This window comes from Eretmochelys imbricata, chromosome 1 (genome assembly GCF_965152235.1).
Source record: "Eretmochelys imbricata isolate rEreImb1 chromosome 1, rEreImb1.hap1, whole genome shotgun sequence".
Taxonomy (NCBI): domain Eukaryota; kingdom Metazoa; phylum Chordata; order Testudines; family Cheloniidae; genus Eretmochelys; species Eretmochelys imbricata.
Window position 1 is genome coordinate 188384719 of NC_135572.1, and position 14774 is coordinate 188399492.

The window sequence follows — 14774 nt, forward strand, 5'->3', positions numbered from 1 at the left end:
TTCCATGTTTGGACTGTTTATTGGCATGTTGTGCAGCTGGTATTAAGATTTGGCTTTAGGATATGAGTTAGAGAAATTTCATGTGTGCATTGTATGTCTTTTTTCACCCCCAAACGGAAGGGGTGTTTTGGTGGAGGTATAGTGTAGCGTAACTGACTCTGGTGGGGAGCTATCATTAGGGTTTGAAACTTAGACCATCAGTGCTAAAAGCATGAGACTTTACTGGTTGAACTAAAAGGCTTGGGGTAAAATTTTCACAAACACCTAAGGCATTTAGGGGCCCAAGTCCTATTGACTGTAATCATAGGTCAAAAATCCCCTAACTGCAAGAAGAGCTGATTGGGGAAAAATTAATTTTTTTTTAATGAAAAATATTTTTGCTGGTATTTTGAAACATCTTGACCTGCTCTAAAGCTGGTTGAAAAATGGGATTAATTTATTGTTTTGTGAAAGTTTTCACAAAACATTCTTTTTTGTTGTTGAACAATCAAAATGCAGAAAAGTTTGACGGGCTCTAGATGGAAATTGTAAAAGACTCAAACTTGTCCTATGAACCAATCACAGGGCCCCACATTCTCCGAGTGTGGGTTATATTTAGGATAACTGGATAAGCCTGTGTGTATGTGTTCAGGGAGATAAGGCTGGCTTGAGTCTTTCCTGGTTTATAAAGGATTTGGAGGAAAGTGTGTGTGTTTGTGTTGCGCACACAATGGTTTGACATGAAAGAATCTTTAACTGTAAACCAACAGGTTTTGGCAGTGGCAGTGTAATAATTAGTATTCAACATCTTTCATAGAGTAACTCAATTCTTTTACATTTTGGACATATTTAAAAGTATCTTCCAACATGTGTCTCTGCAAGTCTGATTTAAAAGCTAAAATACATTTTTTGGGCCTAAATAAGAGGGTAATTCCATAACACTGAAGTATAGACACTAGAAGTTCTAACACCAAATATCTTTAAATTATATTTGGAGGCATACCACTAAAAATATCCAGATGTTGATGCTAGGAAAGGTTGGAGCGGGCTGAGGGCGGGAAAAAAAACAATGGTCAGAGATTCTAGCTTAGTGTCTTAGAACTGAGTGAATAATGGAAGAACTTACGTTGTTTTCTAAATGTGATTTGATTGTGTTGTATTTGGTATCTTTAGTAACAGGGCTGGGACCTTTTACTCTCTCTTTATGATTCTATGCTGTATAATAGAGACACTATATATATTGATTGCATTAAGATATTATTCACAGATTGATTGACTGACTCTGGTTTCTTTTTCCCTCCCCTTAGCCGCATTGTTTTTAGAATCTGTAGAAATAATAGAGAAATGTAGAAATCTGTAGAAATAATAAAGAAGGGAAGGTAGAGGTACCTTCTACCTATTCTCCAAAGCAGTCAGGGCAGCATATCACCTCCAGATTGGCACCTGGCTTGCTGGTTACCTTCACAGCTAATTTTTTTCTGCTGTTCCACACAGCATTCAGCCATGGACATGTTCTAGTGAGGCAACTGGCATCCCTCTCTAGTAGGACTCCAAACTTCCATTGTTTGGTGTAAGGGACTGCGGAAGACTTTGTTACGGCCTAGCTAAGGAACTTCCGCTTTCTCGGAGCCGACAGGTCACTGTAAAACATAAAAAACCAACTATCACCAGCTTTGGGCTGGTTTTGTCTGCCCTGAATGGCCCTTTGCCAGGTGGTAAAAAACCCCTTTTTAAAAAGTACCTAATTATATATTCATGAGCTGTTCCTGTGTACTGCTTATTATGGCTCGCTGTTTGCCTCTTCATCGGACTCCGTCCCTGCCTCCGTGACAGCAACACTTGGAGTCCCTGTTGCGGGTGTGTCACTTACCTTCATTAAAGCCAATAACTCGCTGCTTTGCTGCGTGTAGGCCTCGACCTTTCGGAGCACTCCTAATAGGCCTGCGGCCTAGCACAAAACATTTGGCAAACTACCTTTACAGTTTCTCCCATCACTTAAGTTCCTCTGTGTGGACCGATACCATAGTTAGAGTAATACATCAAACATTACTTTAAAAAAAACAAATGCCACACTTGCTTTTAGAAGTAACGTTTATTTGTGGTAATTTCACTTGCTTTCTTTAAAGGATGAGTTGTGGAAGATCCAGGAGAAGCTGGAATGCTACTTTGGCTCTTTGGTTGGCTCCAATGTTTACATTACTCCTCCAGGGTCCCAGGGTCTGCCTCCCCACTACGATGATGTTGAGGTGAGAGAACAAGCTTGCTATCTGTAAATTTACAAGCAGCGTTTCCAAGGGTGGAAGTATGTTCACTTTATGGAAGTCATTAAATGGATCCACTTATTGGATAGCTTTGAGTGCGTTTATATGTGGACAGGTTTATGTTCTGTCTAGGTATAGATTTGGTCAAAGTAAGGGTTCTTTCATTTTAAAGAAAAGGTATTGAGTAATTTGATGGTAATGTCCTGTGAAATGTGCTTTCCAGAACTGTTGTGTGGGATTTTAAGTTGATGCCAACAAGCTATAGAAGCTTCCCAGCAGCCTTTGTCTTTCAGTGTAGAAGTGTTACAGCAGTGATGGTGATTTTAAAAAGTCACGATCAGGTCAAAAAATCAATTAAAAACTTCCAGACCTACCTTTGTTACCTAGAATGCATCAAGGGCCTGATCCTGAGAGAGCCTGCTGATTTCATTGGGAGTTGTAGGTGCCTAGCACTTCTTGGGGTCAGACCTTCCAATTATTAAAACTGTAAAAACTTGGAAATCTTCTTTTCTTTGCAATTTCTTCAGCTTGTACAATAGAAATAGACTGGCACACTCTGGTACTTTGTTTAGTAGCACAACACTAGAGTGACTAGTTTGTAAATGCTGCCAGGGAAGCCTTAAATCGAGACATGTCTTCATTTAACTTTTAAAAATAACAAAATCGTTGTTTACATTACAATGTAAAAACATTACATTTTATAAAACTTACTAAAAAAACAAAACCTGAAGTTGGGGACTTACGCTGCCTGACTCTCTTCTTTTAGCTGTCATGTTTTAAAAATAAAACAAATATTTTCTAGTTGGTTTTAGAAATATTACAAATAAAAGGCATAAATGTCTCCTCATGAATCAGAGGTTGTTTTTATTTTATTTTTAATTTCACTTCAGATAAATGCATCTAGAAGTTTTGTTTGTTAAAGGAATTTTAGCTGCACACAAACATACTTTTTAGTTACCTAACACATGCAGAATGTACCTCTCAGCTATCTCCAAAGCCTTCGATAGAATTCAGTGTTCCATTTGGAACTGTTATGCAACTAGCTGTTTCACATGCTCTGTGTTCTTATGTGACTGGCAGAGAACTATTTTTGAACTTTATAGAACTCTGGGTGTCACCAGTAAGGCCATCACTTCGACTTTTTTTGTCTTTGCTACCTATCTCTCTCACTTAGTCCCTTCGGTTTTTTCAGAGTTCAAAATTTGAGCAGCTGGAGGTTTGAGGCACAGCATGGCTTTTTGTTGCATATTGTCTTGTGGCCCTTTGCAGGTGTTTATCCTTCAGCTGGAAGGAGAGAAACACTGGCGTCTCTACAAACCTACTGTACATTTAGCTCGAGAGTACAATGTGGAATCAGAGGATCAGATTGGGAATCCAACACATGAATTCATATTAAAGGTACTAGTATTTGCTGCACATGGCTTTCTTGGCTTTGGCTGTGAAACACAATAGTGTAATAACTTTATTTTCTGATGCATTGTTTAAGAAGAATGCCCTGAATGTGTTTATAAAAATGATATTCAGAGCACTGGAAACAGTCTGGCGAAAAGGGCAGTCGGGTATCCTATAGGCAAATTGTAGAACTGGTCTGAAATCAACAAGATGAAATTCAGTAAAGACAAGTACAAAGTACTACACTTAAGAAGGAAAAATCAAATGTACAACTATAAAATGGGGAAAGACCTGCAAGGTGGTAGTATTGCAGAAAAGGATCTGGGGGTTCCAGTGGATCACAAATTGAATATGAGTCAACAATGTGATGCAGTTGCAAAAAAGGGTGATATAATTCTGGGGTGTATTAACAGGAGTGTCATATGTAAGACATGGGAGATAATTGTTCCACTCTAGTTGGCACTGGTGAGACTGCAGCTGGAGTATTTTGTGGTGCCCCAAACTGGATACTTTAAGAAAGATGTGGACAAACTGAAGTGAGTCCAGAGGAGAGTAACAAAAATAAGAGGTTTAGAAAACATTGCTTATGAGGAAAGGTTGAAAAAACCCGTATGTTTAACCTTGAGAAAAGCAGACCGAAGGAGGATCTGGTAACAGTCTTCAAATACACTAAGGGCTGTTATAAAGAGGACAGTGATCACTTATTCTCTAGAGAGGGACCAGGTGGGTGAGATAATATCTTTTATTGGAAACAACTTGGGTTGGTGAAAGAGAGAGGCTCTCAGCCTGAAGAAGAGCTCTCTACAAGCTCGAAAACTTGTCTTTCGCTAACAGAGGTTGGTCCAATAAAAGAGACAGGCTTTTGAGCTTACATGGAGCTCTTCTTCAGAGAGCTTGTCTCTTTCACCAACAGAAGTTGGTCCAATAAAAGATATTACCTCACTCACCTTGTCTCTCTACTATACTGGGACCAAAACTGCAAACAACTGTTCTCCATCTCTGCTGAAGGCAGAACAAGAAGTCTTAGAATCATAGAATATCAGGGTTGGAAGGGACCTCAGGAGGTCATCTAGTCCAACCCCCTGTTCAAAGCAGGACCAATCCCCAATTTTTGCCCCAGATCCCTAAATGGCCCCCTCAAGGAAGTAATGGGCTTAATCTGCAGCAAGGGAAATTTTAGGTTAGATATTCAGAGAAACTTTCTAACTCTAAGGATACTTAAGCACTGAAATAGGCTTCCAAGACAGGTTGTGGAATCCCCATCACGAGATTTTTAAGAACAGGTTGGACAAACACCTATCAGGGACGGCCTAGGTTTACTTGGTCCTGCCTCAGCCGAGGGGCTGGACTAGGTGGCCTCCCAAGGTCCCTTGCAGTCCTACGTTTCCGTGGTTCTATGATGAGCTTCTCTACCTTTTGTGTCAGTCATAAGGCCAAATCCTGCAAGGTCTCTGCATGAGAAACTCATGTTAATGGACTCTTTCCAAGTGTATGGCATTACAGATTCAAGTCAAAACCTGGCTTTGGACGGAAGTAGGTTGTGAGTATTATAAATGAGAAATTCATTGACTTTAATAGAAGTCTGAGGGATTGTAAGATTTGATCCAGAGTCTAATGAATATAGTTCCTTTTCACTTTCATTTGTTGCATATGGTGGGCCATACTCTAGTACCCTTCATCTCATTAAAGAGTACATTACTCCAGTGGTTCTCAAAGCCGGTCCGCTGCTTGTTCAGGGAAAGCCCCTGGCAGGCCGGGCCGGTTTGTTTACCTGCCATGTCCACAGGTTTGGCCGATCGTGGCTCCCACTGGCCAATGGGGGCTGTGGGAAGCAGTGGCCAGCACATCCCTCGGCCTGCGCCACTTCCTGCAGCCTGTATCTGTGGAACTTGGTTCTCTTCATCAGAGAACTGTAAGGACTGGTTTGCTACCTGTATCCAACACAGAGCTCAGCTCCGTGAGAGTTAACCAATAGCTAATTCAGTTAAATTATCCACCTTTTCATACTGGGGAACACTTCCCCATCTATCTAGCTGGGATCCCGCCTCCCTTTAGCAAGAAGGGAAAGACAGGTGTGACCATAACCCTTTGTCACGTGTTTGCAACCCTCCTGAGGGTTGTGACCCCCTAGGTTGAGAACCCATGGTCCTCCTAATTATTTCGCAGTCCTTAATTTATAGCATCTTAATGTTGATAATGCACTTATGTATGAACCAGTTTTCCCTTAAAGACTTGGGCCCAAATCCTGCTTTGCCTTACTCATATGAGTAGTCTGTTGAAGTCAGTGGGTCTATCAAGTGAATAAGGCAAGCAGGATTTGGCCCTTAAAGTGTTGGTCAGCTCTGACGAGTGACACTGTAAACTGACTTCTTTCTACCCAGTAGATCAGTTCCCTTTTTGTGTATTGTTGAGCACCTAGTAACTTTATTCCCTAATCACCAAAATGATAGTCTAGAGAAAGGTAGGTAGATCAGGTAGGACAAATGATTAGCCATTGTTCTTCATAATGTAAGGTCAGGGATATAACCCCCCGCAATTTGACTGATAAGGTTTCTTACCATGCGTCAGGAAACCCGTAATTTAGAAAAGCAAAATAGTTCAAAGTTGTTATTAACGAATCATTCTGTAAAGAAGTAATAAACCAATGTTAGCATTTGATTACAATCTTTTCTGTTGTAACTCTCCTGTGGGGAGCTCCCAACGGGGCTAACACATACCGGAGAGTTAGGTGCACTCCTTGTAGGAGGTGCTCCTCTCTAGGTGAGCTAGAACGTAAGTTAATTACTCCACAAGTCAACAAGTGGATCCTTTCTAGTTGTGATAGATAATCAAGAGAATTTATTAATGGCAGAGGGAAGCTTGTTAAAAGGTAAGTGAATCACATGTGGTTTACCTATGACAAACCACAGCTCTTTATAAATGGGCAAACATAAGTGATCTTGCTAAAACCTGTGAAATTCTGTAATTGGAGGAGACCTTTAATTCACCTACTTGAAGAAGCCATTTGAAGAGTATTCACTTAAAATCTTTTTTTTTTTAAGACCACTGATCTGCCTAAAGAGTGGTTTGAGCCTGCCAAATAAATGAAATTTAAGACTAAAATTTATTCTGTGTTTTACCATAGTTATTTTATGACTCTCTCTGGGAATACATTGTTCAGGTATTCAGAATTTAATGGGAGAAGCTGTAAATTTAGCCTTATTTGCAGTAGCAGTCACATATCTAATTAAAATCAATTTTAGGAATAAAGTTAACCAAATCCTTGGCAGTGCTTGTGTAACATTTGATCTTGGGAACTGAAGCATGTGGTTGGTGGTGGCATCTTCTTGCAGAGCTGCGCTGGGCCTGAAATATTTTTCTGTGATGCGTTTCTTTTAGTGGTGCAAATTTTTTCTTCAAGGTGGTGTTCCTTTGTCAGTCTGTTCTCTGCTCTCTCGTCTTTATTTTCTGTTATTTCCATTCTGCTAAATTGCCATCACTTTTAAAGAGCCCTTGCTCACAAGGCTTGCTAAGACAGGAGGGTGGTGGGAGGAAGGATGGGTGGTCATTTTTTTAAAGACCTGTTACCAGAACTGCTTAAACTGTGTTTAAAAGTACGTTAGTACCTAGCATAGATGGGTTTTATTAGCTTTCCTAGGCAACTCTAGTTTTTTTCCCTTTCAAGGGTGTTAGGTTGGATCCAGATAGCATTTCACTTGTTTGTCACTCTTCCACTGGCTCACTTTGTCAATGGGCTGATCTCAGTCACTTCTTCATTTTGTGTGTATCTAGTTTAATGTGCATATTGTAAATTTTAATTTGCCTTGACTTCACAAATAATAAGGAAGAATTTAGTTCAGCTCTCAGGCTCTCCATCCTTAAGAGGTCCTCTTTCATCGCTCAGCTATGTCGCATGGAAAGGTGGGTCTATTGTATTGCATGATTTTATATTCAACTGTCAACATTGATATCTAGGGAGTAATTTCTTTATTTTGATAACATTGCAGTAAGGTAGTTACCAAGAGACTCAAATATTTAACTGCTTCTATTTTCTTTTAGCCAGGAGATTTGTTATACTTTCCAAGAGGAACTATCCACCAAGCTGACACTCCTCTAGGGGGATCATATTCTACTCATGTGACCATCAGCACCTACCAAAACAAGTAATTATTCTTTACCACTTTCATAGCGTGGCTTCCTTGGACACTGTTTGGATAAATGCTAAAGGTGACCTAAAATATGTGTGTTTCAGAGAAGTGGTACTGTCTGTTGGCTAGAGCAAAGGCCTTGTAGTTGGGATTCTTGGGTTCTGTTCCTGGTTCAGCCACTGAACTTGCTGTGTGAGCATGGGCAAATACCCTAGCTTTTGTGCCTCAGTTTTCCCATCAGTAATATAGGGATAATACTTTACCTGCCTTCCTGGCAGGGCTTTTGTGAAAGTTGTTGAAAAGGTACTATAAGATCTTCTGATGAATGATATCATAGAAGTGCAACACTGTAATGAAATCTAAGCCAGTATTCATGTAGGAGTAATAAAGATCTGGGAAAGCAAATCATTAGTTAATTGCTGCATAAAAACATAGCAAGTAGGCGGCTTTTAACAGAATCATTTTTAATTACTTACTTATTACTTATCACCTGGGGACTTTAGGTGGAAGATAAGGTGACAGGTACAAATTCAGTGTTGCATTTTATACAGTCTCTCACCAACTGGAGAGTTTATTGCACATTTCTTAACTCAGAGAATATTAAGCACATCAAGGATGAGTTGTTAGTTTTTCTCTCCTATGCCACCTCCACCAGGCACCCAAACTTGTCTTAGCTGTAAACCGTCCCTTTATAAAAATATCCTCATGCTTTTCATCTACCCGTTTCAGCCTTTCCCCAGAGATTAACTTCCACCTTTGTTTTCTACACCCTCTCCCTGCTGATGCCTTTTCCCACTGGGGGATCGCTGCTATCACTTAACCTGTCTCTCCACTGCTGGCCTCTGATTCAATGGTCTGGGTGAGGAATCAGATGTGGGAAGGATTTTTAGCAGTAGGGGCGTCTCATCCTGCCCATACTCCAAAGCAACACAAACCTAATACACCACCTTTTATAGCTGCTGGAAAACTGAACCCTGGAATAGCACTTCCTACTTGATTCACTGGTGACCATGTAAAATGACCAGCTTTCAGATTTTCTCCACCTGGAAATTGGTTCATGTTCTGAAGGTTAAGATGAAATGGCTTTGAGCAGAGAACATGTCTCTCCCATACAGTGGGTGAGTCTTTACTGATTTACAGTGCGATTTAGTTCTGGTAATCAAAAGTTACTTTACAGTGTGTTTGCTGCTCGTATTATCGAGAGGCAGCATTAGAACCATACTTCCTGACCTGCTTTGGCCTAGCAGAACTCATGCTGTCTTGTCATGGTGCAGATTTTGCTGAGGAAGCTCACTGCTTTATGGATCCACTTGCAGTGACCACTTTTTATGATCAGAAGAGGAACTGCTCAAGTCAGTCCTTACAATTATTATAATATCTGTCAAATAATATTGAAAGAGGAGGATTTACACTGGATTGCATCAGATCCCCGTCACATAACTGCTGAAGGCTTGAGAGGCTGGTGTTGAGTGAACATAATCCATCAGCTATGGCGTAACACAATGCCAGTTCACTGAGTTACTTGAGAAGCAGTACCATCAAGGACCACGTTCCCTAGAGTGTTCTGAGAATGAGCAAGAGGCTAGAAGAGTGCTGTTCCTTTAAGAGGAAAAGTATGACCTAATATTTATCCATGCTCGTCAGGCTATTGGTAACAAGATAGAAGCTTCCTTCACATTCTCTCAAGAATCCAGGCAGCATGGGCAGCAATCTTAGGAAAAGCTGCTACTCTGTATTTCTTATGCCTGCGGGAAAAGTGCAGTGATGAGACTGACTATAAATATTAGGAACGTGTGGTACGTGCTGTTTGTTTTGGGGAAAATTTCCAAGAGCTCTTAAAATGCAACAGTCGTCAAAGTCGTATTTTGTGCTCTTCCTTGGCATCATGAGTAGTGTCTCCTGTAAGCGTTGTTTTCCTTGGCTGAGTGACTGAGGGCAATGGAATGAATGTGATGTTTACTTGCAGTCTTAGCTTGTGTTCCACTGGCTTCACAGAGAAACAGCAGGATGGGGGTTTGATTATGTAGGCAGCTTAATATGGCTGGATGTCTGCATTCATCAAGTAACATGTATACCCAAGAAGTGGATATACAGAATTCTAAATACACCGCAAGCTGTGTGGTGTTGCACTCTAAACATGTATGAAACACAAACAACTATTATAAGAACACTTAAGGTTGCAAAGTTAAGCACTCAAAAGGAAATGCCAGAATTGAGATTCCTGTGCAACCTTAACTTGCCCCCTTGTGCCTACGCTTCTCTCTGTGCCCAGCCCGTGCCAGTCTCTGCCCTTCCACCCCTACACACTAAACTCCCAGTCAGCTTTTCTTCCTCCTCTTCTCAGTTCCCAGACCCACCTCTTGTCTCCTCTGCATTTGAATCACACTGCTTCTTCCTTGCCACTGCCTGGAAGTGGGGGCTCACTGAAAGCACAGGAGAGAGAGTATCCTTGCTCTCAGTTCTGGTGCCAAGCTCTATCCCAGAGCAGCAATTACAGGGAGAGTCTGCCTTTTCCCCTTTAGATTTGGGCTGAAGCATGCTCATTTTCTTTGTTGGGATGGTGCATGTGTAGCCAGGTCACACTTGTAGCTGTGAGGGGAGGGAGCGTGCTCTTTGAAGATGGAATCTTAGGAGATTTTAGCTGCTGAAGTCCAAGAAGTATCTACTGAGCATGTGCAAAGTACAGTTTTTCAGAGGCTTATAACGTAGCCAAATTTAGGTGGATTTTTCATGGGGATGGCAAAAGGCACATCCCGACACAAAGACCACTCCCTGCTGAATTTCAAATCCCTGCTCCAAAGCATGTGGTCTCTAGAGCATTTCAGAGAAGCAATTTGCAGAATTTTTTAACATGGGCAAAATATATTTTTCCCTATCCTTCATCTTGGAAACAGCTGAACTGTTTTGGTTAAAATTGTTCAAAACAATTCAGTCTGAGGCGGACACCAACGTGGAAAATTTCAGCCCAAATGTTTGGCTAAAGTTTGATAACTTTAATTAGAGAACAGGGTCATTTAACAGGAAATTTTGGGCAACCTTAGTAACAAGCAGCCATCAGCCCTGCCTATTTGTGTGTGTGTGCATATATAAACACAAATTAAATTAATGTGGTCCTTTTGAAAATGTGTGTGTTTGCATTACATGTTAATGTGTTTATAAAATTACCTGAAAATCACCATTTTAAAGTTAACTATCTACTTTACCAGTGCGCGCTCTTTCTCCAAGTGTTTCAGTGGCTGAAGATGTCACTCCCTGCCATGTGAAGGGAATCTTTGGCTAGTCCTAATATTTTGGTTGTGGGGTTTTCTTCAGCTTGGAACTCCCAGTATTTCACTGTCCTATTTAGGCTGCTGGCGCTTCAATTTCCTGGTGCATCTCTGGTCTCTAACTGGCTCTGCAGTGTAGCCATGCAATAACGATGCAGCTCATGGTAGCGGGAATGGATTGTTTTTAAAAACTACGGTCAGAGCTGCCTCTGTTTAGAATGTAGCAGAGGCAGGAGGGAAGGGGAAGGTCTAAGATGGAAGCCGCCCCAGTGTTTAATTACTAACATCAGCCAAAGATTCCTTCCCCACATACACCCAATGAACAGCAGCAGTTGGGACACATAGGGAGAAAAAGATGGTAAACTTTTCTGAATCAGAGGTGGTGGCATTATTATTCACGTATCACTTGTATGACAGCACTGCCTAGAGCAGTGGTCCCCAAACTGTGGGGTGCGCCCCCCAGGTGGGCACAGAGGAACATCTGGGGGGCAGTGCCGGGGGCCCGGCCAGCCCCTACAAGGGGGTGGGAAGGGAGCGCCACCCAGTCCCAGCTCCGCTCCAGCCTGGATTCAGCCCCCAGCCATGTCCCACCACCGGCCCCTGCTCCTGGCCCCCACTCCCAGCCTTGTCTCTGCTCCTGGCCCAGCCGGGGGGAGGGAGGAGGGTGGGGACCACTGGTCTAGAGCTTCAGCCGAGATGGCGGCCCCATTGCACCAGCGCTGTTCAGTATACATAGCAAGAGACCATCTCTGCCCCGAAGAGCTTAAATCTAACTAGACAAAACAGGACAAGAGAGGAAGTATTATCATCTCCCTTCTACAGATGGGGAACTGAGGCAGAGGGAGTAAGGGCCAGATTTTTCAAAGGCATGTAGTCACCCTAGGATGCAGACAGGTGCTTCATGGGATTTTTGAATAGTGTGGACTCCTCCTTGACTAAAGTCCTCTTCTCCAACTGAAACCTTTCAGGACTTAATTATTCCCAGACATAATCTGTGTCAAGATGGACATGATTAAGAGTACAGATCTGTGATTTAGGGAAAATACATTATAGATGTATAAACCCAGCAACATCAGAGTTCAACATGTTTGTAATTCTTTTAAGTTTAAGTACTGAACTACAACAGTTAAGGTATCCAGACACCCTTAACTCTGCCTTTCAGTGACACCATGCAATAGCCATATTATGAAAGCATTTTAGTGTTTGTAGTCTGAGATTGGTTTAAGCTGAGTTTTTAAAGACATGTTCACTTTTTTCGTCATGGTGTCACTACAGGGAAGAATTAAGGCTGTTTGGGAGTGAAGCCAAGCTGCCCTGAGGGAAGATGGTGGCCCACTATACTTTCAGGAGGCAAAGAAGAGCACCGTGAGGAGCAGGTGAATGGAGGCAGTGGCCATCTTTGCTAAGGGCACCCTGTGCCTGGCTCTCATAGAGTGCAATGGGAGATGACAGCCTTTGTGAACGAATTGTGGAATTTTCGTCAGCCTCTGAAGCAAAAACTTTCAGCTGTGGGAAATAACAGCAAAAAATTACCATTAATCCTAAAAGAAAATTTTCAAATGTAGCCACTGCATAATGGTTCAGTAATTTTTTTGAAAGCTACTCTGTTATTTTGTTATGACCACTGGAGTCAAAGGTCTGACGCTGTGCTAAATTTCTTAAACTTTTCAATTAATTTTAACTCATACAGTAATGGATTTATTCGTAAAGTCTCCGAAAATTCACTCCATACACAAAGAGTAAGTGCGGTAAAGTTGGGAAGGATACCCTGTATTGTTCAGACATAACTAAGAACCTTGCTTTAAGTGCAAATCTAAACTCAACATTAACAAGCTAATATGCTAATAAAGAGACACTTGCTTTATCCAAGTTAGCTATACATAGCTTCCATTCTATGTAGATGAGAAGCAGCTTAGATAGTGTCTTTGAGCCTTATTTCAGTGTCACCATTTCAGTTGTTTTTGTTTCCCTCCACGCTGCAGTTCTTGGGGAGATTTCTTGTTAGATGCGATTCCTGGGCTTGTGTTTGATACAGCGAAGGAAGATGTGGCTCTACGGACAAGTATACCAAGGCAACTACTGATGGTAAAGAGATGAAATTGTGAGGGGAAATGTAGTATGAACTTCTGTATGTTAAAGAAATGTTCAGGAGAGTGCAGCTCATAGTCCTATTGATGTGTTGGCCCCATTGTGTAGTACCAAAATCACCTCCTTTTGAGGTTTGCAGTTCACCTTCGTTTTCAACCCCAAGGAATAGGTCGCCCAGAAGCTGTGTCTAGGTTGTTGAACTGCCCTCTCTACATATCCAACATGTTCCCAAGCTCTGACACTTTCCTCTCAGTCGTAGTGTTGCTTTGGGGTCCCTTTCAGATGCCACCTCCTTCTGGCGGAGTTCTTAGTGATGCTAAGGCTTGTTTTTACTATCGGGGTAAGTTGACCTAAGTCATGCTACTCTAGGTACATGAATAACGTGGTTTACCCCGGTGTCCTAACTGCGCTGAGTCAACAAGATATGCTTTCTGGTCGACTTCCCTTACTCTTCTTGGGGAGTTGGAGTACTGGAGTAGACCGGAGAGCGCTCTGTCATCGATTTAGCAGATCTTCACTAGAAACTTCACTTTTTCATGGAGAAAAAACAGTTCAAAGGGATACTGACAGCCCCAAATGTGAGCACTCTCCTCATACAACTTCAGACTCCACACAGTAGCATGGTTCCCAGCATCTGTAATGCTTTGAGGATTTTGACCTATCCCTTCTTTAGTGAATTAGGATTGTCTCTGATAATTAATGTGGGCTCATGTGTGAGGGTCTCTGTGTATTCAGCAGGTGGATATAGCTGACTCAACAAGGAGATTAAGCAGCTTTCTGAGAAGTCTTGCAGACCAGCTGGAAAACACCAAAGAACTGAGATCCTCTGACATGAAGAAGGATTTCATTATGAACCGATTACCGCCTTTCTTGGGGAACAGCCCTGATCCCTTGGCTCCAGGTTGCATTTAAGTTTAGTATTGTTTCCCTTAGTGGGGGATTATGATTACTATCTGCACTGTGGTAGCATTAGAGGCCTCAGTATGGGAGCAACTCCCCATTCCGGTAGACACTTTGCATGCACACCAAATGCAGTCCTTGGGTGTAAGGCAAGAGACAAGAGTTGGATGCAGCAGACAGATGGGAGCTCAAGGTAGCAATGAGATGGTTATAATTAGTGTATTGAACTGTGATGACCTCATATCAGCTGCCTAGCCATGGCACCTGACTTGGCACGGAGGAAATTTCAGAAGTTTTGCAGCAAGTGCTGTTAAGTGATTAGATCACAAGGAATGCCAGGGTTCCTGCCAATCCTTCCTACCCCTTGCTCTGCCACTGACTGTGTGTGTGAATCCTGGCAGGTCATTTTATCTGTGCTCCAGTTTCAGTTTAACCTTCTGTAAAATGGGGCTAATATCTAAGCTTCCCGAAAGGAGGGATGCTGTGAGGCTTAACTAATGTCTGTTGTTGAACTGCTTTGAGATCCATGGGTTAAAGGTGCTGATTGGGGCAAAGTGATAATAGTAAATTTGTTACATATGATTTGAATTTTGAACTGATTACTATTCTATTTAAAATGAGTGAAGCAAATGTTTAATGATGTGCTTGATCGTTAGAATTACATATTTATTCTGAGTGCATATTGCTTTAACTGGTGGAGGTTGTTGCTAATACACCAACTTGCTGTTGTAGCTATTTGTGTCTGATGAATCTGAGTGTGA

At 41.8% G+C, this 14774-nt stretch overlaps 1 protein-coding gene across 6 annotated transcripts in view; it reads left to right on the top strand.

Annotated features, from left to right (window-relative positions):
- RIOX2 (ribosomal oxygenase 2) overlaps positions 1–14774 on the top strand; it is a 28066-nt gene that overhangs the window by 8935 nt on the left and 4357 nt on the right. For 5 of the 6 annotated variants that reach the window (XR_013346510.1, XM_077820494.1, XM_077820487.1 and 2 more), the window contains exons 3-7: positions 2106–2225; positions 3510–3638; positions 7671–7774; positions 13008–13110; positions 13849–14014. Coding sequence is in view for 5 of the 6 variants with exons in the window: in XM_077820494.1 (XP_077676620.1) it covers positions 2106–2225; positions 3510–3638; positions 7671–7774; positions 13008–13110; positions 13849–14014 (622 nt within the window). In the remaining variant the exon portion in view is untranslated. The remainder of the gene's footprint in view (positions 1–2105; positions 2226–3509; positions 3639–7670; positions 7775–13007; positions 13111–13848; positions 14015–14774) is intronic. The other variant, XM_077820477.1, reaches the window with a different exon arrangement.